This window comes from Mustelus asterias, chromosome 4 (genome assembly GCF_964213995.1).
Source record: "Mustelus asterias chromosome 4, sMusAst1.hap1.1, whole genome shotgun sequence".
Taxonomy (NCBI): domain Eukaryota; kingdom Metazoa; phylum Chordata; class Chondrichthyes; order Carcharhiniformes; family Triakidae; genus Mustelus; species Mustelus asterias.
Genome location: NC_135804.1, coordinates 55,992,696 through 56,020,318, shown reverse-complemented (window position 1 = coordinate 56,020,318; position 27,623 = coordinate 55,992,696). Strand labels below are relative to the sequence as shown.

The 27,623-nt window shown below is 44.6% G+C and overlaps 1 protein-coding gene across 1 annotated transcript in view; it reads left to right on the top strand.

Moving 5' to 3' along the window:
• smpd3 (sphingomyelin phosphodiesterase 3) overlaps window positions 1-27,355 on the top strand; it is a 66,417-nt gene extending 39,062 nt beyond the window's left edge. The window contains exons 2-7 of the mRNA XM_078210284.1: window positions 76-151; window positions 3,813-3,968; window positions 14,040-14,129; window positions 16,316-16,379; window positions 21,966-22,128; window positions 27,096-27,355. Of these exons, the coding sequence (XP_078066410.1) occupies window positions 76-151; window positions 3,813-3,968; window positions 14,040-14,129; window positions 16,316-16,379; window positions 21,966-22,128; window positions 27,096-27,197 (651 nt within the window). The 3' untranslated portion in view covers window positions 27,198-27,355. The remainder of the gene's footprint in view (window positions 1-75; window positions 152-3,812; window positions 3,969-14,039; window positions 14,130-16,315; window positions 16,380-21,965; window positions 22,129-27,095) is intronic.
• Window positions 27,356-27,623: the final 268 nt, after the last annotated feature.

The window sequence follows — 27,623 nt, the reverse complement described above, 5'->3', positions numbered from 1 at the left end:
CTTTCCCATTTTATCCCTATAACCCTTGATTCCCTTACTGACCCTTCTAATTATCCTTTCATTGCTCCCCACAAGGTGCAAGTTGGAACCACACCTCAGGACCAAAGAATTGTGGGATATGTTTCTTGCACTCATTTGCAAGCTTTGGCAGGTAAGCACACATTGATCAGTTAATTTACTCATTCATTTGCCACTCCTAGACTTTGCTTCATTTCAGGCCTCAACCCATTTCCTTTGGTTTATTTGTTCTTCCTCAGCAGAGCACAAGGATCAACCAGCAGGTTTATTTAAGAAGCAACATCTATATTAGAAAATTCTCCCCGACCGAAATCCCCCTAATGCTCCCAACTATACCTACCATTCCCAGCTCCTCCCACCCTCACCAACTCCCATTGCCATCCCTTCCTTCAAGACTTCCCTATACCCCCTGTCCTCCTCACTTATCCCAGCAAACCACATAACCCACCCCGAACCTGCCTCTTTCAATTGTCCATGCCCATTAAACTATCCTCACTCTCAAGCACCCTTACTCTCACAAACTTGCCCATTCTTGTTACCATTTCAGTGAACTTTCCCTGCCCTCCCTATCTTCCTTTTTCAATTCCCCACATCTTTGACAGCAATTCCTACCTTTGCTAACACTACCTGCCTTCCCCCACTTCCCATGACAATGTCATCACCGCACCTTTGTGAACCCACCCCTTGTGCAAACCCCCCACACCTTCTCCACCTCCTTTTGCCAACAACCCCGCCAACTGCCCTCACCCTGGCTAAGTCACCACCTGTCTTCATCAACTCTCCCAGCAACTCCTCCTGCCTTCACCAATGCACCTCCCCAACTACCCAATGGCTCCTTATATCCTTGCCTACTCCCCTTGTCAACTCCCCAACTCCATTCACTAACTACCCTCGCCAACTCCCCTTTCAACTCTCCTCACCAACTCCCCTTATCACCTCTCCTTATCAACTCTCCTTGTCAATTCCCCAATTCCACTTACCCCCTACCCTTGTCAACTACCCTCCCAAACTCCCCTAGCCAATTCCCAACACCAATTCGCCTTGTCAACTCCCCAACTCCACTCACCAAATCCCCAACTTCTTATGTCAACTCCCCAACGAAGAGCTTTATTTAGAAAATGTTAACACTACAGGCTGCAATGTTGCACTCCCGTTTGCCCACACAAGTGGCTGAATATGTCACCTCTGGTAACATCAAGAGATCGACCACATAAACTGCAAGGCTGCTAGTGAGGAAACACTAGAAAACCTGAATACACAACATTTCTCTCCCCCTTTTAAATCAAAGGACACTGACACAATAGAAGGTATAACATTAACAGTCAATGAACATAACAGTCAATAGGTCAGACATTTTGGAGGCCGTCATTCTTTGTGTGGTTGTCAGCAAACCTCAGGCATCTGCTTTTTAGTGCTTGCTGCAACCTCTGGTGTCTTTGGCTTGGGCTATACGTCACCCATGATCGTCTTAACCAGAGTCAACAGAATGTTCAGAGGCTGACTCCATGTTGGATTCTCAACAGAGCTTTCTCCAATTGGTTTGGAGAAAGGCTCTCAGGAAGGTCTAGGTCAGCTCTTAGCACAGCTTGATTTGGACTCTCTGGTGGTTCTGTCTCTGGCAGATTGGTTCTTGTCACCAAAAGTTGATTTGCACTTCTCCTCCATATTACACTATATTGGGTTTGCATAGGAAAATAGACCAGTCCTGTCTGTGCTAAGGTGGTAGCAGGTATCCACTTGTGGTATAGTTTTTTGCTAGAACCTCTTGAGTCCTGCTGTATGATCTGATCCTGCAACTTTTTCTTGGACAGTTTAAGTAAATCTAATGTTGTGCGTAGCTCATGTTTAACCATTAGCAATGCCAGAGAAACTTGGGTTGTGGAGTGTGCAGTATCCCTGTATGTGAACTGAAATTGGCTCAAGCATTGAGACAAGGGACCTTGGTCTCTAGTTACATTCAACGATTATTTCATCATCTGTACAAAATGCTCCGCAGGCCATTTGTGGCAGGATGGTAAGGAATGGATCCGATGTGTTGAATTCCATTTTCGTTCAAATAGTGTATGAATTCTTGCGAAATGAACTGCAGCCCATTATAGCTCACGAGTTGTTCAGGGTAACCGGATCTACTGAAGATTTCACCCAATCTCTCAATTGTTTTCTCTGTTGACATTGACTTCATGATGGCAACTTCAGGCCATTTCAATTGAGCATTGACTAGAATGAGAAACATCTGTCCTTCAAACTGTCCAGCATAATCAACATGAACCGTTGCCAGGTCTCTTCTGGCCATTCCCACAGAGGTAATGGTGCTAACAGCAGCAGGTTCCATAATTTTGCACAAGACAAACAGATTCCTGCCTTCTTCTTGATTTTGGCATCTAGGCCCAGCCACCAAAAATAGCCTCTTTCATCCTACAATACCACAGTGGCCTTTATGTAATTGGTTTAATACATATTTCTTTAATGATGATGGAATGATGACTTACATTCCCCAGAGGAATCAACAAGCCTGTACAGAGAATTAAGTCTTCGAGTGGAATATGGTTTTAACTCAGAGTTTGCTTTTGAGACCTTGAAGCCCCATGTCTATAACTTCTGACAGTACTGGATCATTTCTGGTACACTTTTTAACTTGTCCTGCAGTTACAGGAATATTATCTACTTGCTCAAAGTAGAAAATGTTTCCACATAAACTACTTATCGACAAACTATTCAGGAGAGTTCATCTGCGTTCCCATGAAGGTTTGACTGACAACACTTGATCATGTATGTGTGTGCTGACAACAGCAATGCCCACCTCTGCATTCTGCTCACTGTCACTGGATGATGGCCCATCAATAAAGTGAATTTCTTCTCGTACAGGAATTGGTAGAACCATTTTATTCCAAATAAAACTTCCTAGGGCTCCTTTCTTTATCTGCGCATAATTGCTTTTGGCCTTATTCAAAGTCCTCAATGTGAAGGCTATTGGTTTTTCTTAACCTGTGGGAATTACAATTCCCCTTGTCAGCTCCGCAACTCCACTCACCAACTCCCCAAATCCCCTTGTCAACTACCCTCCACTTACCGTCTCCCCTTGTCAACTCCCCAAATCCACTCACTAACTTCCCTTGTTAATGTCCCAACTCCCCTTACTAACTCCTCAACTCCCTTTTTTATCCAACCTTTTACGTACAAGAGATTTGACAGAGCGTGGGGTGATTTACTTGCGGGCAAAAAGTACCTTTTTCTGTATTAAGTTTTTGAAGAAGCTACTTACTGGTGTTTTTAACTTCCATTTCAATTTAGCTGTTTGGCTTGCTGTTCAGCAGTATAATGCCTGGAAGCTCACCTTAAAACTCGGGTATTTTCTTTTTAGTAAATGCATAAATTAGTCTTGTCCCCTGAACTTTACTTCCTTCCTCTTGAATTTGGATTAAATCCATGCTCTGGAGCCTTCCATCTTTATGGTAGATAAAATTTGTTTTCAGTTTACATTATTGGGAGGACTCTCCAAAAGGATGAAACATGCAAGTTTCAAACCACCCAACTCACTCCTCCTTCATGGTCAAGGATATGTAAAGCCAAGAACTGGCATTGTCCAGTAAATGTGGCAAGAACAAAATAGAAATGTGGGGAGGGAGTGCAACTGCCTGTGAGTTAGGCACTCCCAGTGCTGTTGGTTAATATACTCCGAAGTGCACGTGTCTGCTGAAAATGTCATGTGGCTACATGTTCATTTTCTGCTACATCAGCCATTGTATTTAATTAAGAAAGTGCTGTAGTGTTGTTAACATCTGCCTCTGACTCAGGAGATGCCTCCATTCGCTGTGAACAGATGGATTACCTGCTGGACTGGTTGGCTGAGTTCCAAAAATCTACCTCTTCATCAAGTCCCGCCAATTCAGAGGATCTGCTGGCATTCGATGTCTTGGTAGGAGATCTCAACTTTGACAACTGCTCCTCAGGTGAGTCTCTGCTTCTACACTGCCTGAGGGAGCAGTCATGGTGGCTTGGGGTATTAATTCGTCTGGTGAGCTAAAGTACATCTATGGTTAAAAATAGTCAATTTACAGCTGCCCCAATGCTGATTACTAGATCCCATGCAGAAACCAGGTGATATTTAATTCTCATTCAGAACATTTACCAGGTCCAGTCACACAAACTGTCTTAATAGCTGCCAGGACTCTTTCCTCTTAAGGCTTTCATCCTGCTTACCATCTTCCCTACTACCTGTCTTTCTAAATCCAAAAAATCCTTCCACACCAAAATGTCTCAAATCCAAATCCTCCAAGAATCACTCCTAAGCTCCCTTCAAAAATCTCTCCTACGCCATTCCAGTTTCACTCCTGAACTGCCTAAAAATTCACTCCTAAATTTTCTCCAAAAATCATTCTTAAACTCCCTCCAAAAATCATCCCTAAATACCTTCCATAAACCTCTCCTATCTCATCACTCCTAAATACCCTCCAAATATCACTCACATCCCCTCTTTACATGCTGAGCGCTGACTGACTATAATTGACCCTGTCTGTAACACTGCATTTTGCCCAACACTGACCAGTGTAGCACAGTGACAAACAACAAAGATTTATTCTGTCTGGATTGATGTTCATCAATCCTTTCAATGGTGCTGCCACCATACTGCTCTTCTGACAGTGCAGCACTTCCTCCGTATTTACCCAAGGGTGCAGCAGCAATCTCTTAGCACTGACAGTGCAACACTCCCTCAGTGCTGCTCCTGTGATAATGCAGCAGTCTCTCAATACTGCCCCTCCAACTGTGCAGTCCATCCAAGAGTGCAGCAGTCACTCAGCGCTGATCCTCTGTCAGTGCAGCACTTCATCAATACTGTTCATCCTACAATGCTGCACTCTCTCATTACTGGAATGTGACTTTAACCCGCTAACTTCTGATATAAGTAAGAGTGCTAACACTGAGCCATGGTTGATAACCTTAGCTCCCAGGATTGGATAGATAGCAGAGACCTGCAACCCAGCTGAGCTTATTATTCATGCAGCTGACGTAAACTGGGCAGATTTCAAACACAGTAAGAAGTCTTACAACACCAGGTTAAAGTCCAACAGGTTTATTTGGTAGCCTGTTGGACTTTAACCTGGTGTTGTTAGACTTCTTACTGTGTTTACCCCAGTCCAACGCCGGCATCTCCACATCAGATTTCAAACTGCAGACTTTAAAGGAAGATTTCAATTTAGAGAATCTTCAAATGATGGGTTACAGACACACGCATATGTTCAAAGAATAAATATGAACAATTTGAAGATAGTGTTGGGAGGATGAATGTGAGCAGTTTGAAGATTAGGGTGGCACAGTGGTTAGCCCTGCTGCCTCACAGCACCAGGGACCTGGGTTTGATTCCCGACTGCGGTCACTGTCTGTGTGGAGTTTGCACATTCTCCCTGTGTCTCCGTGGGTTTCCTCCAGGTGCTCCGGTTTCCTCCCACAGTCCGAAAGATGTGCACGTTAGGTGAATTGGCCATGCTAAATTCTCCCTTAGTGTACCCGAACAGGCCCAGAGTGTGACGACTAGGAGATTTTGACAGTAACTTCATTGCAGTGTTAATGTAAGCCTACTTGTGATACTAATAAATAAACTTTAAACTGTAATGTTGGAAGGATGAGTGTGAGCAGTTTGAGGATATAGAATCATAGAAACCCTACAGTGCAGAAGGAGGCCATTGAGCCCATTGAGTCCGCACCGACAACAATCCCACCTAGGTCCTACGCCCATAACCCCACATATTTTCCCCGCTAATCCCTCTAACCTACGCATCCCAGGACACTAAGGGGCAATTTAGCATGGCCAATGCACTTAACCCACACTTTGGACTGTGGGAGGAAACCGGAGCACCCAGAGGAAACCCACGCAGACATGGGGAGAATGTGCAAGCTCCGCACGGACAGTGACCCTAGCCAGGAATTGAACCCAGGTCCCTGGCGCTATGAGGCAGTAGTGCCAACCACGGTGCCATTGTGCTGCCCACAAATGTTGGGAGGATGAGTGTGAGCAGTTTGTGCTTAGTGAATTAGAAGGTCTTGAGTTTGAGTCTCACTCAAGGTTCAAGGGTATAATCCAGACTCAACTGAACTACAGAGGGAGAGCTTCACTGTGAAAAGAGACATTAAAGTTCCACTCATCTGTTTGGTTGTACATTGGTGGTCTCACTGTGCTTAAATATTGATGTCTTTATCCTTGTTCTTTACTTAAGTAGCAACACTGTAAACAGTTTGCTGGTCATTTATGTTACTGTCTGTGCGATCTTGTTTTGAGTAAGGTAGGTATTCCAGTTGTCTACATACCACCAGTCACAGATCTTAATAGCAAGTAATTAATTAAAACAAAACGCTTTGGGATGTTTCTGAGAAATGCAAACCATAAATGAACGTCTTGCTCCCAATTACAGTTGCCAACTCTGACAGGACATATTCTAGGAGATGTCAGCAGAAGTGAGGTCTCAGAAAGTTGGCAGGCTGGCTTGAGTGGGTTCAAAGAGAGGAAAACACAGTGAGGCCTTTATTGAACCCACTGCAAAAGCCCATTTCATACTAGCTAAAACTTCCTTTATACATTCTCACCAATTCGCACAACTGTTTCATTTCTTAAAATATCAGCTAGAACTGCTTTATCTGAGTCATAACATTAATGAGCTCATTACCCCATGCGCGATCTGTGCTAGTACCAATTTATGTTTTAAGTCATCAAGTTGCCAAGTACACAGTGAGATCACCGCTTCACAGTGAATATTGAGCTTGGGTGTACAAATCTTTGTGCAGATTAATTTATTTGCTTAAAATATTGTTTTAGAATCTATCAGGTTGCTTTCAATAGCCACCGAGAGATAGTTGTTGATTCTGGTAGACTCCTGGCCATTCTGGGAGGCCTAGCAACCCAACTCCTAGTATAGATGCCATGTTATGCCACTTGGGCTCCCTCTCCTGGCAAGACTATTGGTGACTGCACAGCAATTGCCAGACTCCTGCTTGATCCATGCCAGTCCCCTAGGTGACAACCACTTTAGCTTGCAGATTGAGTTGGGAAAGGTCCAGAAACCACAGCAAGCTGTGTAATGCTAAGTGAGCATCACAGTTAAATGTACAAATTAGCTTTGGACTGTATTGGTGTAGTATTCATTCATTGGAGGATGCAAGTGCCTTTAGGATATCGTGGCTCTTTTATTCAATTATTTAGTTCATTTATTCTAATAATAGGCTTATCCTTTCACATTCTTCCTTTACATGATTGGCCATCTAATGGGGCCTCTATAAAGAGCACGATCTGGAGGTTAAGTACTTGCCACAGAATCCACAGCCTTTAATATGCTCTTGTATCCACAGCAATAATATGGACTGGCCCAGCTAAGTTTCTAGTCAATGGTAACCCCCCCCCAAGTTGCATATGATGGGGGAAATATCATTGAATGTCAGATTCTCTCTTATTGGAAATTATCATTGCCTGGCAATTGAGTAGCACAAATGTTACTTGTCATTTATCAACTCAAGCCTGACCATTGTCCATGTCACTGAACAAGGTGCAATCATCAGCGAACCTCCGTACTTCTGACCTTATGGTGGAGAGAAGATCACTGAAGAAGAAGCAGAAGATGGTTGGGCCTACGACATTGAGGAGCTCCTGTAGTGATGTCCTGGGGCTGAGATGATTGGCCTCCAGCCACTACAATCATCTTCCTTTCTGCCTTTTATGACTCCAAAGTGGAGGGTTTTCCTCTGATTTCCACTGACTTCAGTTTTACTTGGGTTCCTTGGTTCCACACTCAGACAAATGCTTATTTGATGTCAAGGACAATCACTCTCAACTCATCTCTGGAATTCAGCTGTTTTGCCTGTGTTTGGACAAAATCAGTTGTGAAGTTTGGAACAGAGTAGCCCTGGAAGAACCCCAGAACCCAAATATAATTGCTGAATTATTGCCACTTGTTAGCACTGTTAACAACACCTTCCATCACTTGATTGAGAGTAGCCTGATGGAGCAATAGTTAAGTGGATTGGATTTTTAAAAATTCATTCATGGCATTTGGATTTGGGCATTGTTGGCAAGACCAGCATTTATTGCCCATCCTGAATTACCTTTGAGAAAGTAACAGTGAGAAAATAAGAACAGAAGAAATAGAAACAAGCTAAGTGAGTTGCTTTCTTGAACACTACAGTCTATGTGGTATGAGTACACTCACAATGCTGTTAGGGTGGGAGTTTCATGCTATTGACCCAGCTTTGTGGAAAGGATACACCTGTGAATTTTCCACTTTGTCAGGTAGGTGCCAGGGTTCTAGCTGTGCTGGAACAGCTTGAATTCATATCATGACCAGTGCTCGAGCACAAGTCATCAGTACTTCAGCCTGGATGTTATCGGGGCCCATAGTCTTTGCAACCACAAGGAATGGTTTAGAATAGCATAGATGTATTTAAGAGGAAGCTAGGTGAATACATGAGGGACAAAGAAATAGGAAGAGATGTTGACTGGTTTCGATGAAGAGGACGGGAAGGAGGCTTGTTTGAAGCATAAACAGTATGATGGACCAGTTGGGCTGCAACTTTTTCTATACTATAAACATAGTGTTCTTCGCTGGGTTCAGTGCACTTATCCATTTCTTGCTTTTATTTGGAGTGAATTGTATCAGTTGAAGAAAGGGGAGAGAGAGAAAACTGGGAACTACCTCAGCATGGCATCAATCGTCAGGAATCTATTATTAAGGATGTACTTTCTACTGGAATTCTCTAACCCAAGAGGTTGTGGCTGCTTGATCATTAAAAATATTTATGACAGAGATAAAATGATTTTTGGTCTCTCAGGGAATCAAGGAATGTCCCATGTAGGAAAGTGAAGTTTATGCAGAAGAGCAGCCATACTTGGATTGAATAGCAGAGCAGGCCTGATGGCCCATGTGATCTACTCCTGTTTCTATTTCTTATGTTCTTATGGTATCAGTGATCCTGGGAACCTCGGGAGGAGGCTGAGATGTATCATCCTCTTGGCATTTCTGGCTGAAGATGGGTGCAAGCTCTTCAGCTTTGACTTTTGCACTGGGGTGCTGGGCTCTGCTATCATTCAGGATGGTGCATTCATGAAACCATCTCCTTCCATTAGCTGTTTAATTAGCTGCCACAATTCAGGATTGGATGTGGCAGAACTTTGATTGTTTGTGGGATTGCTTAGCTCTGACTATTCATTGCATACTGCTTCTGCTGTTGAGTATGCAGACATTGTAGCTGCATCAGGTTTTACACCTCATTTTAGGTCTACCTGGTGTTGTTCCTGACATGTTCTTCTACACACCTCACTAAACATTTGCTGTCTTGGGGTTTGGAGGCAATGCTAAAATGAGAGCAAGAGCTATGCTGAGCCATGATGTTGCAGATTATGATTGTGTATATTTCTGCTACTGCTGATGCCCCGCAGTGCCTCCCGGTGCCTAACTTTGAGCTGTTAGATCTGATATGAATCAATCCCATATAGCACATTGATATATCCATACAACAAGATGGAAGGTGCACTTAGTGTCAAAATGGGACTTTGTCTCCACAAGGACTGCAATTATAACTCCTGTGAATATTTTCATGGACAGATGCATCTGTGACAAATAGATCAAGAGAATGAGGTCAAGTAGATTTTTCTCCAGTGTTGGTTCACTCACCACTTGCTGCAGGTCCAGTCAGACAGATATGCCCTTCAGAACTTGGCCAACTTGGTGAATAGTAGTCCTACTGAGCCAGCCTTGATGATGGAAATTGAAATTCCTCACCCAGAGTACATTCTGTGCCCTTGCCATCTTCAGTGCTTCCTCCGAGGTGATTTTCAAAATTAAAGAGTACTGAATCAGCAGTAGAGGGAGAATGGTAGATGGTAATCAACAGGAGGTTTCTTTGGCCATGTTTTACCTGATGCCATGAAACTTCATGGGATTTAGAATCATTGTTGGGACTTCCTTACCGCTCCTTACTAACTGTATACCATTGGGCAGCTACTCTGATGGCTCTGTCCTTCCAGTGGGATAAGACATAACCAGGGATGGTTACGAAGGTAACTGGGATATTGGCTGTAAGGTGTGATTCAGTGAGTATGACGATATCTCTCAGGGAATCAAGGAATGTCCCATGTAGGAAAGTGAAGTTTATGCAGAAGAGCAGCCATACTTGGATTGAATAGCAGAGCAGGCCTGATGGCCCATGTGATCTACTCCTGTTTCTATTTCTTATGTTCTTATGGTATCAGTGATCCTGGGAACCTCGGGAGGAGGATGAGATGTATCATCCTCTTGGCATTTCTGGCTGAAGATGGGACAGCTCAATTAATTTTGGCACATGTCTCCAGATGTTAGTGAGGAGGACTTTGCAGCCAATGTTTTTGCCAAGGTCGATGCTGGTTGTCCATCTGCTTTTTTTCTTATTTGACTTTTCTGTAGCAGTTTGACACAACTGAGTGGCTTGCTATACCAGATTAGAGGGCTGTTAAGAGTAAATAACATTACTGTGGATCTGGTTTCACGTTAGCCCGAGCTGGTAAGAACAGCAGATTGGTTCACGAAAGGACATTTAAATGTATGGTTGAGAGAATGGAAGGGATTTTCACCTGAAAGTTTTGCATGTGGTTAAAAATAGAGTCACCATGACTACACTTGTGACTAATCAGATTTTTATTGGACAACATTACTGTTGGGAATTGGCAGCAGTAAGAGCTTGGAGGATGGAGTCAGGGGTGCTGGGGATGTGTCCATAGTGAGGGAGCAAGAGGGGCCTGGATGATTTTTGAAATATATCTTCAAATACTGAATTTACATACAGCAAGAAACTACATGGCATTTCTTCAGAGAACTTCAGACAGGACAAGATGATAAACCATCCAGGAATGAAGAGTTTAATTATTTATCATTCTTTACTTATCATTTTTATTAATACCAAACAATTTTCAGAAATCAACCCTGAATTATTTCTCGGTAATAGAACATAGAACATAGAACATTACAGCGCAGTACAGGCCCTTCGGCCCTCGATGTTGCGCCGAATGATGATGAGGTAATTTAATGATGAGGTAATTCCATCATTGATCAGTTCCTCCCTGTGGACAGAATTCATCCCATCACAATCCAGTGACCACCCCCTCCACATTCTAATCACTATCCAATGACCATGCTCACTGACACTTTCCAGTGATTCCCTTTCCAGCTCCTTATCTATCCAGTGACCATCACCCACCATATCCTGAGGCTATCATTGACCACTGATCTCCTGATCCCTATCAGTGACCTACATTGTCCAATCATTACCCAGTGAGTTCCCCATTCTAGTCATTATTTCATGAATCCTCCTCCATCACCACCCACCATGCCTGATTCCTATCCAAAGGACCTCACCATCACCTTCCAATCGCTGTCCAGTGACCTCCCCACACCTTTTTCTGATTTATGGGATGTGAATGTCACTGGCACAGCCCGCACTTATTGCACATTCCTAACTGTCCTTGAGAAGGTGTTGGTGAGCCACATTCTTGAACCGCTGCAGTCAATGGGATTTTGATCCAGTGACAGTGAAGGAACGGTGGTATATTTCCACGTCAGAATCATAGAATAGAATCATAGAAACCCTACAGTGCAGAAGGAGGCCATTCGGCCCATCGAGTCTGCACCGACCACAATCCCACCCAGGCCCTACCCCCACATATTTACCCGCTAATCCCTCTAACCTACGCATTTTAGGATTCTAAGGGGCAATTTTTAACCTGGCCAATCAACCTAACCCGCACATCTTTGGACTGTGGGAGGAAACCGGAGCACCCGGAGGAAACCCACGCAGACACGAGGAGAACGTGCAAACTCCACACAGACAGTGACCCGAGCCGGGAATCGAACCCAGGACCCTGGAGCTGTGAAGCAGCAGTGCTAACCACTGCGCTACCGTGCCGCCCCGTCAGAGTGGTGAGCTGCATGGAGGGGAACTTCCACGTGGTGGTGTTCTCATGCATCTGCTGCCTTTGTACTTCTAGATGGTAGAGAGTGTGGATTTAGAAGGTGCTGTTGAAGGAGTCTTGGTAGTTGCTGCAATGCATCTTGCAGGTGATATGCGCTGCTGGCATTCTGTATCGGTGATGGACGGGCGCTGATCAAGCAGGCTGCTTGTCCTGAACGTTGAGCTTCTTGAGTGTTATTACAGCTGCAGTCATCCAGGCAGGTGGATCACTATCCAGTGATCACACCCCCCACCCCCCCACTCCCCCCAAGTTGCTATAACGTTGTCTGTTTTTATTACTCCTTACACTGCCCAGATTACACACAAAAAATCCCTCACTGGATCCCACCCACCTTGTCCCTCTCTCCCTCTCCTCATCACACCCCATTCCCTCTCCATATTCCTTATGTGATTCCAGCTCCTACCCCACACTTCCATTATAGAGTGTTTGTGGACACACCTAGATATACAGCAGTCCAACTGTGGCTATTTAGATCTGTGCTCATTCTGAAGGTTGATTTTGAGACCAGGCTGAACTGTAGCTGAACTTAGTGTTGTCAGCTCCCTGACATCGGATCACCACCAGATTTCCAGCCAAAAGGGCTCCAAGTAGTTTGAAGTATTCTAACTGTTGTTTGCTGCCATCTAGAGGAGAGCTACTGAACACATGAAGTTTGAATAATTTCCCCAGTCCCAGCCACCTCACCTGTGCATCAGCTCCTCCATCCCCACCCCACAACCCACTCTGCCCCTGCCGTATTTAAGGCACTCGGTGGGGAGGTGGGGGAGTCACATTCTGATGTCTCATCCAAGTGGCTCTTCTTCATGTTCAATTTGCATAGAGGAGAGAACATGAGCCCAGCCTGATCCTAGTTAAAGACAATGACCACTTTGCCGTAGGGCTGAAAAGAGAGATGGTAATGATGAGATCAGGGTAGGGTGAGGGTAGCGATGGAATCAAGATGAAGAAAGAGTAGGATTAGAATTGGAAGAGGGTGGGAGCAGGAACTGGATAGGAAGAGTGTTGGAATAGAATCAGGATAGTGAGAGGCTATGGGCGAGTTCAGGGCTGGGACAGAACAGCTTTAGGATTATGGTAGGGATATAGCAGAGATCGGATAAGGGCTGAGATTTGCCTAGCAATTTATAAAAACTCATTGGGCATTAACAAAAACAGATTACAAATATTAGGGACATTTCCAGCATTAGCAATATTATTAAGATTAGGGATATTACTATCATTAGTAACTGGTACAAGTTTTGGGTTTAACTTGAATATTCTCTGTCAGTGTCACTGCTCTCTTCCCAAGTATCCCTGACGATTAGGAGGTGACTTTAGCTACTAATATTGAGCCATATGATAATATGTCCCAGGGAGGGTAATAATGAGACTCCTTTATTACAAATAATTGAATATTGTAATCATGGCATGTAACCTCAGAGGCATTTCTACAACTTTCTGAAAAAGGACTGATTAATGAGGCCAAGGTGTGAGTGTTATCATTAGTGAGGGAACATACAGAGTAAAAGTTATATCAGGTTTTGATTTTAACTTTAACTTCAGTTCCTCTCTGATTTCAATAAAATGATGAATTGCTCCACAGTTTCCTGATTAAGGTCCTCAGTAACACTTCTACTTTTCTTTCTGGCCAGCTCCAGAAACCTCACCTATTCCTTCCAGGAATACAGGAGCTCTTCCCAGTTAATGTCAAATGTTGGTCTTGTTCCTTGTTATTTGTTTTCCAGTTAACACAAAGCTTGAGTTAACAATCTCTTGGCCGATACTGCTGCCAATTAAAATGTAGACCTGTCTTCAGCCCATGCCCACCTGCCTGACATGAAAACCGGGCGGGTGGGCTCCTTCAGGACAGAGATGAGATTGCGGAGTGAGGAAAATTCCAAATCCTACTACCCGCTTCCTTGACAAAAATCTGGTCCTATGTCACCAGTCTGCAATGGTACAATAGAGTCAGTCAATGAACAGTTCTTCAGGAAGGTGGATCCCCTTTAGGCATTCTAATATTAAACTGCTTGTGATCTTGACCTGTTTAATTTTCCAGAAGACAAGCTGGAACAGCAACATTCACTGTTCACCCATTACAAGGATCCCTGCCGCTTAGGCCCTGGAGAGGAGCAGCCTTGGGTCATCGGTGAGTGAATATCCCACAACAACATCTAGTGTGCCCTGTCCCTACAGTAAAGGCAAGGGATTAGAGATATGAGACTGAGTGAGGATGAGAGACATGGGGCTCAGTGAGGGTGAGAGACATGGGGCTCAGTGAGGGTGAGAGACATGGGGCTCAGTGAGGGTGAGAGACATGGGGCTTAGTGAGGGTGAGAGACATGGGGCTCAGTGAGGGTGAGAGACATGGGGCTCAGTGAGGGACATGGGGCTCAGTGAGAGATATGGAGATCAGTGAGGGTGAGGTGCATGGGCTTAGTGAGGGTGAGAGACATGGGGCTCAGTGAGGGTGAGAAACATGGGGTTCAGTGAGGGTGAGAGACATGGGGATCAATGAGAGTGAGAGACATGGGGATCAGTGAGGGACATGGGGCTCAGTGAGGGTGAGAGACATGGGGATCAATGAGGGTGAGAGACATGGGGATCAGTGAGGGACATGGGGATCAGTGAGGGTGAGAGACATGGGGCTCAGTGAGGGTGAGAGACATGGGGCTCAGTGAGGGTGAGAGACATGGGGCTTAGTGAGGGTGAGAGACATGGGGCTCAGTGAGGGTGAGAGACATGGGGCTCAGTGAGGGACATGGGGCTCAGTGAGAGATATGGAGATCAGTGAGGGTGAGGTGCATGGGCTTAGTGAGGGTGAGAGACATGGGGCTCAGTGAGGGTGAGAAACATGGGGTTCAGTGAGGGTGAGAGACATGGGGATCAATGAGAGTGAGAGACATGGGGATCAGTGAGGGACATGGGGCTCAGTGAGGGTGAGAGACATGGGGATCAATGAGGGTGAGAGACATGGGGATCAGTGAGGGACATGGGGATCAGTGAGGGTGAGAGACATGGGGATCAGTGAGGGACATGGGGCTCAGTGAGGGTGAGAAACATGGGGTTCAGTGAGGGTGAGAGACATGGGGATCAATGAGGGTGAGAGACATGGGGATCAGTGAGAGACATGGGGCTCAGTGAGGGACATGGGGCTCAGTGAGGGTGAGAGACATAGGGCTCAGCGAGGGTGAGAGACATGGGGATCAGTGAGGGACATGGGGCTCAGTGAGGGTGAGAGCCATGGGGATCAGTGAGGGTGAGAGACATGGGGATCAGTGAAAGATATGGGGTTCAGTGAGGGTGAGAGACATGGGGCTCAGTGAGGGTGAGTGACATGGGGATCAGTGAAAGACATGGGACTCAGTGAGGGACATGAGGCTCAGTGAGAGACATAGGGCTCAGCGAGGGTGAGAGACATGGGGCTCAGTGAGGGTGAGCGACAGGGGGAATCAGTGAGGGACATGGGGCTCAGAAAGGGTGAGCGACAGGGGGATCAGTGAGGGACATGGGGCTCAGTGAGGGTGAGCGACATGGGGATCAGTGAGCGACATGGGGATCATGTTGTGCACACTGGGATCCTGCCCCTGGTGTCACTCTGACTCCAAGCTGTAACAGAAGTCTGTTTGTATTTATGAAGTGTGGGAAATGTGCCATGAATGTGATGTGATTTAACAACAGTTAGGAGGTAAATAAGCTGAGCTTCAATGTAATGAGGAATAGCAAACTTCAACATGCATTGGTAATGTAGGTGGGGCTAATGGGTCAAAAGGGGCACAAGTGGGTACAATTCAAATAATGAGGAACCTATCAATCTAAACTAAGAATGTGCAAGTGCCTCAGTTCCTAGATCTGAGGCCCTGGTCTCTTATACCAACATCTCTGAGAAACAAGATCTTGTAAAAATAAAGCACAGTTTTTTTTTCATTCATTCGTGGAATGTGAGCATCACTGGAAACCAGCATTTGTTGCCTATTGCTAATTGCACATGAGGGGGTGGTAATGAGCCCTTCCTTGAACCGCTGCAGTCCAAAAAATCCATGAAATCCATGGCAGAAATTAGAGACTGTGAAGAGGCATCATTCCTCACATTTCTGACCAGTGCCTTGTAGATGATGGACAGGCTTTGGGGAGTCAGGAGGTGAGTTACTTGCCAAAGAATTCCCAGCCTCTGACCTGCTCTTGCAGCTACAATATGTTTTTTTCAGTCTGTCAGAATCCATCCTGTTTCAGAATGTTTAATCCCTTGTCACTGAGCTCTCTGCCATGTGTTTATTCTGAGTGGTTTGTGTTTGCTATCAAACCTGTAATACATGAAATGTGTCTGTGTGATAGGTACTTTAATGGACCCAGAGGGACTATATGATGAAGACACCATCACACCAGATAATCTGCAAAAGTAAGTGCCCTGCCTTCACTCCCTTTCTCAAGATTTTCTGTTTTGGAGATCACCTTTTCTCAGTATAGGGGAAAAGCTAATAGCAGGAAGCTTCACATCATCAATGTCTGTTTTACACTGCTGACCACATTGACAATAATACTATATTGTTTGCTGTACAGCCCACACAGTGACCGTTGTATCAGTTCCTCAACTGACCAAAGTGAGTGACCACAGTATCAGTTCCTATACTGACCACACCAACAATGACCATTGTATCATTTCTTACATGGGATCACACTAATAGTGGCCACTGTTATCAGCTCCTGTACTGATCACATTGAAGGACGACTGTATGAATTCCAGTACTGATCAGACTAACAGTGACCTCTTGTATTAGCTCCAGTACTGCTCACAATAAAGAGAAAAGTTGGGGCAATAAGATGGTGCAGCAATTTGTGTCAAGTCAAATGGAGTGGGACAGGCAGGGACAGAGTTTAACAGTAATAGTGCATCAGCAAATAAGGTCCATGCAAAGAATAATAGCAAAAACATAAAATTAAAGGCTCACTATCTGAATGCACAAAGCATTTGTAATAAGATAGATGAACATGGACCAGCAGCACAAATAGAGATAAATATTTTACATCTAATCATTGCAGAGACATGGGCCTGAATTTTGCCAAATGGGCAGATGACCTAACATTGGCAGGAAATGTATGCTGCTAGCATGCACATACGGCTGATGGAATGTTCCTCTGAACTTTTCAACTGGAAGACAAATAAATACAAGCTACCCTATTAAGGACGTCAGCTGGTTCCCAAGAGTTGCCAGCCCAATCGGAGGGCAGGTAGCTCAGCAATCTCAGCAACAGCACCAGGAGGGGTGGTCACTTCTGGGGTAGGCAGGGACCCTATAGTCTACAGAAAGTATGCAAAAAGATTTTAAAGAAAAATTGCTCAGGGAAAACCACTCCAGGAAGATCACTGGGGCCACACAATGTCCTTTCCTACCCATGGCCCTCTCTTTGCTTTAAAAAAACCATCTGCTGCTGAGAAGACATCATCATTTAGTTTGCAGCATCCTCATGCAGCAAGGTTGATCCACAAAATGTCAACTATCTTGTTAAATTAAGCTTTTATTTCTGGAAATTGACTGCCCAATTCCTTGGGACGGACAGCCTTTCCAATTCCATTCCTGCCATCAGAAAATTCTCTGATGGCAGGACATGGTCAGAGGTGATTGGCTAAATACAGTTCCTGTGGAATTAAAAGCTATGGCAAGAAAGTGTGACCAAACAGTTGGTAAAAAGGGAAAATTGTAAATGATAGTAAATTAGCCAGGAGCATGAAAACAGGTTTCTAAGGGTTTTTGCAAGTATTCCAAAGGTGAGGGATGAGGAAATTCAATGATGGAGATAGATTGGAGAAGTTGGAACTGTTATCCTTGGAGAAGAGAAGGCTGATATGAGATTTGATAGAGATAATTAAAAATCATGAGGGGCGGCACGGTAGCACAGTGGTTGGCACTGCTGCTTCATAGCTTGGGTCACTGTCTGGAGTTTGCACATTCTCCTCGTGTCTGCGTGGGTTTCCTCCAGGTACTCCGGTTTCCTCCCACAGTCCAAAGATGTGTGGGTTAGGTTGATTGGCCGTGCTAAAATTGCCCCTTAGTGTCCTGAACTGCGTAGGTTAGAGGGGTTAGTGGGTAAATATGTAGGGATATGGGGGTAGGGCCTGGGTGGGATTGTGGTCGTTGCAGACTCAATGGGCCAAATGACCTCTTTCTGCACTGTCGGGTTTCTATGGTTCTATGGCTGGACAAAGTGGATAGGGAGAAACTGTTCCCACTTATAAAGAAGATGGAGATTGAGAGGGCACAGGTTCAAAATAATTGGCATAAGAAGCAAAGGTAACATGAGGAAAAACTTTTTCATGCAGCAAGTGGTTTAAGGTCTGGAATGCACTATGGACATACAAACATATGAATTAGGAGCAGGAGTAGGCCACTCAGCCCTTTGAACCTGCTCTGCCACTCAGTAAGAATCGCTGATCTGATTGTAACCTCAACTCCACATACCTGCCTACCCACAATAACCTTCAACTCCCTTGTTTATCAGGAATCAATCTACCTCTGCCATAAAAATATTCAAATATTCTGCCTCCATTGCCTTTTGAGGAACAGAGTTCCAAAGACTCACGACCCTCTGAGAGAAACAATTTCTCCTTATGTGTGTCTTAAAAGGGCGACCCCCTATTTTTAAACAGTGACCTCTCGTTCTAGATTCTCCCAGAAGAGGAAACATCCTTTCATCCTTTCCACATCCACCCTGTCAAGTCCCCTCAGGATCTTATGCATTTCAGTCAAGTCGCCTCTTACTCTTCTAAATTCCAGCGAATATAATAACCATTCCAGCTTTTTCTCATAAGACAACCCGCCAATTCCAAGTATTAGTCAACACTATCTAGGAGCATGGTGGAGGCAGGTTCAATCAAGGCATTCAGAAGGGAATTAGCCTGTTATTAGAAAAGGAAGAATGTCCAAGCTTTCTGGGCATAAAGCAGGGGTATGGCACTAGGTGAATTGCTCATTCAGAGAGGCTGTGCAGACTAAATGGGCCAAATGGCCTCCTTCAGCACTTTAACAATTCTGTGATTCTGTGAATAGCTGAAATTCGCATTGGTTCCTTAGAGGGACAGGAGAAATTATTGTGGGGAATGAGGCTGGAAAAAAAATTGTGTCACACAAACATATGAATTAGGAGCAGGAGCAGACCACTCGGCCCTTGAGCCTGCTCCACCATTCAATAAGATTATGGCTGATCTGATTGGAACTTCAATCCCACATTCCTGTCTACCCCCAATAACCTTTCACTCCCTTGTTAATCAAGAATCTATCCACCTCAGCCTAAAAATATTTAAAGGATAAGATTTTCCCAAAATTGGCAAAGCCCATGATGTATTGCTGGCGGGGCACCTGCCCCACCAACAACTTAGACAGGTAAAGATCGGGTCACCGCTTTTAAAGACCATCCCAGCACAGAGAGAGCAAAGCAGTTCACCCTGGAACCTTCTTCCCCCCCACCCCAACATCTGCACTGCCACCTGGCACTGTCCCATGGCACTGCCTGAGCATTGCCTGGGCACAGTACCTGTGCAATGCCAGGGGACTGTGCCCAGGCATGACTGTCTCCTCCCTAAGCTCTGCACTTATTTGGAAGGTCTGTTCACCAGGTGCACACCTTGGGAAGCCAGTCAAGGTTCACACTGTTCTGCCATCACACCGTCATGGTTGGATTTACTTATGGGAAGGACAGGGGAATGATTCAGGGGTAGAGACCTGATAATGATATGATAATGTATTCAAATGATGTTCCCAATGTTGAACATTGGGAAATGCACTCCGTCGTGACAGGAGGGACAATCATCGACACTCGTTTATGCCAACGTAAAACGCGAGTTTCACAGTTTTTGTGTAATTTTCTGCCCCCGTTGCTGAACCTATCTTACAAGAGTGGGAACAGAAAGTCCAAGGCTTCCATTGCCTTGTGAGGAAGGGAGTTCCAGAAGCTCACGACCGTCTGAGAGAGAAAAACTAGTCCTCATCTCTGTCTTAAATGAGCAACCCCTTATTTTTAAACAGTGACCCCTAGTTCGAGATTCTCCGACATGTGGAAACAGCCTCTCCACATCCAACCTGTCAATACATTTCAGGATCTTAAAGATCTCAATCAAGTTGCCCATTTGTCTTCTAAACTCTAGCGGATACAAATCTAACCATTCCAGCCTTTCCTCATAAGACAACAGACCACTTTCTGGTATTGGTCTAGTAAACCATCTCTGAACTGCTTTAATGCATTTTCATCTTTCTTTAAATAAGGTGACCAATAAGGTACACATTACTCCAGATGTTGTCTCATCAATGCCCTGTACAATTGAAGCACAACCTCCCTACTTTTTGTCATCAATTCCTCCCACAATAAACAATAACATTCTATTGGCTTTCCAAATTACTTCACAGTATAAGACACAAATTACACACCAGAAAGAGAGAGTGATCAAGGGGTCAAAAAGAGTAAGGAGCTTAAGATAATTAATATCAGTATAGAAAATAGCTGACAAATTCCAGGATGTGATGGCCAAATTCTAGAGTTCTCACAGACGTATCTGAAAGGGTAGTGGTTGTGCTGGTTATGAGTTTCCAAAATTCCCTGAATTCTAGAATGGTCCCAATGATTTGAAGTTAGCAAATATAACATCGTTATTCAATAAAGGAGGTAGAGAGAAAACAGGGAACTACAGGCCAATTAGCCTGGCTTCAGTTGTCAGGAAAATATTGGAATCTATTATTAATAAAGTCTTAACAAAGCAGTTTTTGAGTGTTTGAGGGTGTAACTAGTAGGGCAGGTAAAGGGGAACCAATGCCATAGAAAAATGTTATGGCACAGAAAGAGGCCATTCAGCCCATAGTGTCTGCGCTATATGAAAAATAAAAATTAGCTGTTCTTTCTAATCCCACCTTCCAACTCCTGGTCCAAAGCCTTACAGGTTACAGCATTTCAGGTGCAGATCCAGGTTTCTGCTTTCACCACGAAACCAGGCAGCAAATTCCAGACGCCCAACATCATTTGGATGAAGAAGTTTTTTCTCATGTCCCCTCTGATCCTTCTGCCAGTCACCTTAAATCTGTGCCACTTGACAATTGACCTCTCCGCTAGGTGAATCAGGCCTTTCCTGTCTACTCTATGTAGGCCCCTCATAATCCTGCACACCTCAATTAAGTCACCCCTCCGCCTCCTCTGTTCTAAGGAAAACAACCCCTGTCCTATCCAATCTTTTCTCATAGCTGCAATTTTCAAGCCCTGGCAACATTCTTGTAAATCTCCCCTGCACTTTCTCCAGAGCAATTGTGTCCTTCCTGTAATGTGGCAACCAGAACTGTACACAAAATTCCAGTCACAACTATATTGGTTGTATATTGACCACACTGAGTGACCATATTGTTACTGTGACCACCTGTAGTAAATTTTGGTCCTGTACTAGATAGTACTTCAGGTAAATGGGCCTCATGTCACCTTACCATGAGTAACCTTTATTGTCCACTATCCAGTTACACGATTCCACGACCCAGGGACTGTAGCACATACTCTTTGTCTGTGGCTCTGCTAATCCAAGTGTCCCCATACATGTTTCTCCTCTCTTGCAGAGGGCAGGAGGATAAACAGTAGGATAAAGTCCAAAAAGGCCAAATGCAAACCAACAAATGGGTTTCAAAAACAGAAAATGCTGGAAAATCTCAACAGGTCTGACAGCATCTGTAGAGAGAGAATAGAACCAATGTTTCGAGTCTGGATGACCCTTCACATAACTCTCTCCACAGATGCTGTCAGACCTGCTGAGATTTTCCAGCATTTTCTGTTTTTGTTTCAGATTCCAACATCCACAGTATTTTGCCTTTATAAACAAATGGATTTATTTTACAAGATACACAACTGCACAGAAAACATTTTCAGTGAGCGTTACTTAATTCCAGCAGCATCAGACTTAGAGAAGACTCAACTACAACAAGAGATCAGACTGAACCATAACCTTTCACCTTCTTCACAGGGTACTGGAGAGTGAAGAGGGGCGCAGGGAGTACCTGGTCTTCTCCAACAACAAGAACAATCCGTCTTGTCCAAAGGGGAGAAAGGTACCGCTCAAAAACTGTGGGCGGAGGATCGACTATGCGCTCTACTCTGAAGAAGGCCTCAACCCTGACTGGAAAGTGGTATGGTTCGCACAACCCTCCCCCACCTGACAGGGAAACTGCAGAAAAGATCCATTAGCAGTTGCAGTGGATGCCACCATCTCAAATTGGAATAAGCGAGAATTCCACAGCCTATGGAGAAAGGGCAGGGGAATGAGACTAATTTGGATATCTTTTTTGAAGCATTGGCCTTGGGTCAAATGAACCCCTCTGTGCTGTATCATTCCATGATCTTGCAGGAGAGGGGTGAATAATTCCCATAGGAAACATGATACAGGGGACATAGACGAATCTGGACAAAGAAGCAATTGCAGCTATTGAACATAGTGGTATCCTCGGCATCTCTTAGTGGGACATGGTCAGCAACTCAGAGGTCTTGGAACATGCCAATACCGTCAGTATATACTCACTACTAAGCCAGCAACGATTACACTGGCTCAGTCACCATTTATTGAATGGCTAAAAATAAAAGCGCTGGAAAAACTCAGCAGGTCTGTCAGCATCTGGAGGAGAAAAAGTGTGTTAATCATTTTGAGTTCAATATCACTCTTCTTAAGAATGGAAAAAAGACAGAAATGTAATAGTTGTTATGCTGTTGAACAGGAGGGAGGATCAAGAGGAGAAAAAAGAGAAGGTCAGGGATACGTTAGAGGGTGAGGGAGATTAAATTACAATTGACATAGAACAAAAGATAAAAAGAGGGGGAAAGGTAGCAGTAAACGAACAAAACATTGGCCCGGGGTAGGTGTTGAAAACAGAATAAAGGTCATTGCTGTTTGAAAGCAAAATAGCAGAATATGTTAATAGCAGAAAAAAATCGAAAGAAGTATACATAAATCACTGCTTCACTTGAAAGATATGTTTAGGGCCTTGGAGGGAGGAAGTTTTATGTCTTCTGTGATAACATGGAAAGTGCTGTAGGAAGGAAATGAGATGTTGGTGGTGATAGAGGAGTGGACTAGGGTGTAGTGGAGGGAACAGGGAGAGGATGATGCATTTGGTGGTAACATCATTCTACCCCTCCCAGAGCCACAATAGGGTTCTGATTGTCCTCACCATTTTTTATTATCCCCTAGTGCCAGCCTACATCTTCTACTATTTTGCTTTGAAACAGAGTTGAATTTTATTCTGCTATTAAACCTACTCTGGATCCATGATTTTTTTTATTCAAGGGGTGTGAGCTTTGCTGACTAGACCAGCATTTAATGTCCATTCCTAATTGCCCTTAAGATGATTTGGTCCTTTACAACTACCATTCCCACACTCTTTGTCTTTTGGTCGATGACACCATTGTAAATTAATTTCCCTGACCCCCCCTAACCTATTCTTGACCTTCCCTTTCTGCTCCATCTAATCCTCCTCCCTTTTCAACAGCATAAAACCCACCATATTTCTGCCTCTTCAGGTCCAAAGTAGAGTCACATTGGATTTGAAACATTAACTCCGTTTCTCTCTCTACAGATACTGCCAGACCTGCTGAGCTTTTCCAGTACTTTCTGTTTTTATTTAAGATATCTAGCATCCATAGTATTTTGCTTGGATGGATGATAGCTGAGTACCCAAAGACCTTCATTAAGGTGAACTGGCCTCTGGGTCATGACGTGCTGAACATCCATACCTCAGCTACAAGGATACCTGCAACTGAGACATAAAGATGGCAGAAACCGATCCTGACAACTGGAGGACTGCCACTGATGGCCATCACCCCTGGAGGCTGACTGCTCAGAGGGGCATCAGAAGAGGAAAGAGAAACTGAAAGCTCAGGCTAAGAGGGCTCTAGAGAAAATAAAGGCCAGTGAATCCGATACCTTCTCAACCACTGTTGTTATCTACGACACGTGCAGCATTGACGATCCTGCCAGACTGGGGCTCCTCAGCCACAGGCAGGTGATGCTTAGCACAGAGTTGACCACCAAGACACAAACCATTGGTTGACGAGATCTGCCAGAGGAGGGTCTCTTTATTATTTCCTTTCCTGGAGTTGCTTAGTCTATCCATTATAAATATGTATCTTGGAATCTCACAGCAGAGAAACTCTTTGTGCCTGTTCCTTGAAAGAGTTATTGAAATAGTCTCACTGCCCTAAACTTTTCCCACACCCCTGTAATTGCTTTTCCTTTTCCAATTGCCTTTTGAAAGTGACCAAGAAATTTATTTCCATTACCCTTTCAGATGGTGCACTCCATTTAACACATTGGATAAAAACATTTCTCTTCACTCATTCCCTTATTATATATTCACTAGCTCACTTAAAGTCTGATGTTGTGATGCCCAACTGCTTTTTGAGAATAGTTACAGTAGCTGAAGCATTTTGTACAAAGGCTGTTTATTATTAGCAACTTTACTGAGCTGTTACTGAGCTGTTAGGGTAAGGGGTTTGGATGGGGAGGAGTTTGTGAGGTATGATCAGGAGGGTTTCCTGACACAGCATGTGGATAAGCCTACAAGAGGAGAGGCTGTACTCGACCTGGTACTGGCAAATGAGCCTGGACAGGTGTCGGATCTCTCAGTAGAGGAGCATCTTGGGGATAGTGATCATAACTCTATCTCCTTTATGCTAGCATTGGAAAGAGATAGGATCAGGCAAGCTAGGAAAGTGTTTATCTGGAGTAAGGGGAAATATGAAGCCATCAGGCAGGAGATTAGAGGCGTAAATTGGAAGGAGGCATTCTCAAGGAAAAGTACCGAAGTAAGGTGGCAGATTTTCAAGGAATGTTTGTCTGGAGTTCTGCATGACAACGTTCCGATGAGACAGGGAGGTGTTGGTAGGTTACGGGAACCGTGGTGCACGAAAGCTGCGCTGAACCCAGTCAAAAAGAAAAGGAAAGCGTACAAAAGGTTCAGAGTGCTAGGCGATGATAGGGATCTAGGTGAGTATACGGCTTGTAGGAAGGGACTTAAGGAAGAAATTAGGAGAGCCAGAAGGGGTCACGAGAAGGCCTTGGCAGGTAAGATTAAGGAGAACCCGAAGGCGTTCTATATGTGAAGAGTAAAAGGATGAGATGTGAAGGAATAGGACCTATAAAAGGTGAAGGTGAGAAAGTCTGTACAGAACCGGAATAGCAGAGGTGCTTAATGAATATTTTACCTCGGTATTCACGGTGGAAAAAGACCTGGGTGGTTGTACTACAGGATTGAGGTGGACTGAAAAGATGGAGTATGTGGACATTAAGAAAGAGGATGTGTTGGAAATTTTGAATAGCATCAAGATAGATAAGTTGCCAGAACCGGATGGGATGTACCCCAGGTTACTGTGGGAGGTGAGGGAAGAGATTGCAGAGCCTCTGGCGATGATCTTTGCGTCATCGATGGAGACGGGAGAGGTTCCGGAGGATTGGAGGATTGCGGATGTTGTTCCTATATTCAAGAAAGGGAATAGGGATAGCCCAGGAAATTACCAATCGGTGAGTCTAACCTCAGTGGTTGGTAAGTTGATGGAGAAGATCCTGAGGGACAGGATTTATAAACATTTAGAGAAGTTTAGTCTGCTCAAAAGTAGTCAGCACGGCTTTGTCAAAGGCAAATCGTGCCTTACGAGCCTGATGGAGTTCTTTGAAAATGTGACTCAACACATTGACGAAGGAAAAGCGGTAGATGTGGTTTACATGGACTTCAGCAAGGCATTCGATAAGGTCCCCCATGCAAGACTTCTCGAGAAAGTGAGAGGGCATGGGATCCAAGGGCTGTTGCCTTGTGGATTCAGAACTGGCTTGCCTGCAGAAGGCAGAGAGTGGTTGTAGATAGGTCTTTTTCTGAATGGAGGTCGGTCACCAGTGGAGTGCCCCAGGGATCTGTTCTGGGACCCTTGTTGTTTGTCATTTTCATAAATCACCTGGATGAGGAAGTGGAGGGATGGGTTGGTAGGTTTGCCGACGACACGAAGGTTGGTGGTGTTGTGGATAGGTTGGAGGGATGTCAGAAGCTGCAGCGTGACATAGATAGGATGCAAGACTGGATGGAGAAGTGGCAGATGGACTTCAACCCGGATAAATGTGTAGTGGTCCATTTTGGCAGGTCAAATGGGATGAAGGAGTATAATATCAAGGGTAAGACTCTTAGCAGTGTAGAGGATCAGAAGGACCTTGGGGTCCGGGTCCATAGGACTCTTAAATCGGCCTCGCAGGTAGAGGAGGTGGTTAAGATGGCGTATGGTGTGCTGGCCTTCATCAATCGAGGGATTGAGTTTAGGAGTCAGGAGATAATGATGCAGCTTTTTAAGACCCTTGTCAGACCTCACTTGGAGTACTGTGCTCAGTTCTGGTCGCCTCATTACAGGAGGGATGTGGAAATGATTGAAAGGGTGCAGAGAAGATTTACAAGGATGTTGCCTGGATTGGTTGGCATGCCTTATGAGGATAGGCTGAGGGAGCGCGGTCTTTTCTCCTTGGAGAGACGTAGGATGAGAGGTGACCTGATAGAGGTATACAAGATGTTGAGAGGTATAGATCGGGTGGATTCTCGGAGGCTTTTTCCCAGGGCTGAAATGGCTGCTACGAGAGGACAAGGTTCAAGGTGCTGGGGAGTAGGTAGGTACAGAGGAGATGTCAGGGGTAAGTTGTTCACTCAGAGGGTGGTGGGTGAGTGGAATCGGCTGCCATCAGTGGTGGTGGAGGCAAACTCGATATGGTCTTTTAAGGGACTTCTGGATGAGTACATGGGACTTAATAGGATTGAGGGTTATAGGTAAGCCTATATATAAGCCTATGTAGGTAGGGACATGACCGGCGCAACTTGTGGGCCGAAGGGCCTGTTTGTGCTGTATTGTTTCTATGTTCTATGTTACCGAGATCCCACGGACCCAAGGCAACAGTGTCAGAGTTCTACACTATATAAGATGAAAAGACACAAAAACATAACTGGGGGCATCACAAATCAGTGAAGTACTTGATGTGTGATGTGCCAACAAAAGATGAACAGGTAAAATCTATAGGGTTTGTAACATTTGTTGATCACCATAACACCGACACCTGTTATCTCTTTCTGTGCAGGAAGTGGAAGAGTTCAGCTTTGTCACCCAGCTAGCTGGCTTGACTGATCATCTGGCTGTAGCCATGCGTCTCTCAGTATCAATTGGAGAGGAAGACCCTTGACTTCAGCAGACAGTGGAAACCATTCGGGAAAATGTTATTTGTGTGGGAACAAGGGTGGCTTGTTTTTCAGGTGCACAGATAAGGATGACACCCAACCAGACCTAGACCCGAGGCCTCCCACTCGATTTGTCTATAGAAATTATTTAGAAGAAGGTGTCGTGGGCAATGATTAAAGATGGTTATTTCCCTGTTCTACTTCAGTAGGCTGAGGCCTTGCTGTGGACTCCCAGAACAGTGGAGAGTGAAAACAACATAGATATTCCTCACTGCCTTGGACTAGTGCCATTCTTGAGGTGTTCTCTCTTTTTCTAAATGCCTAGCACAACTTAGTTTGTGACTAATCCGTGAATGTGTTTGATGTTCCTTTCTTTTTTTGCATAATCCTTTGTATATCCTTCAAGGAATCTTGTCACAATTTTTGCCTTT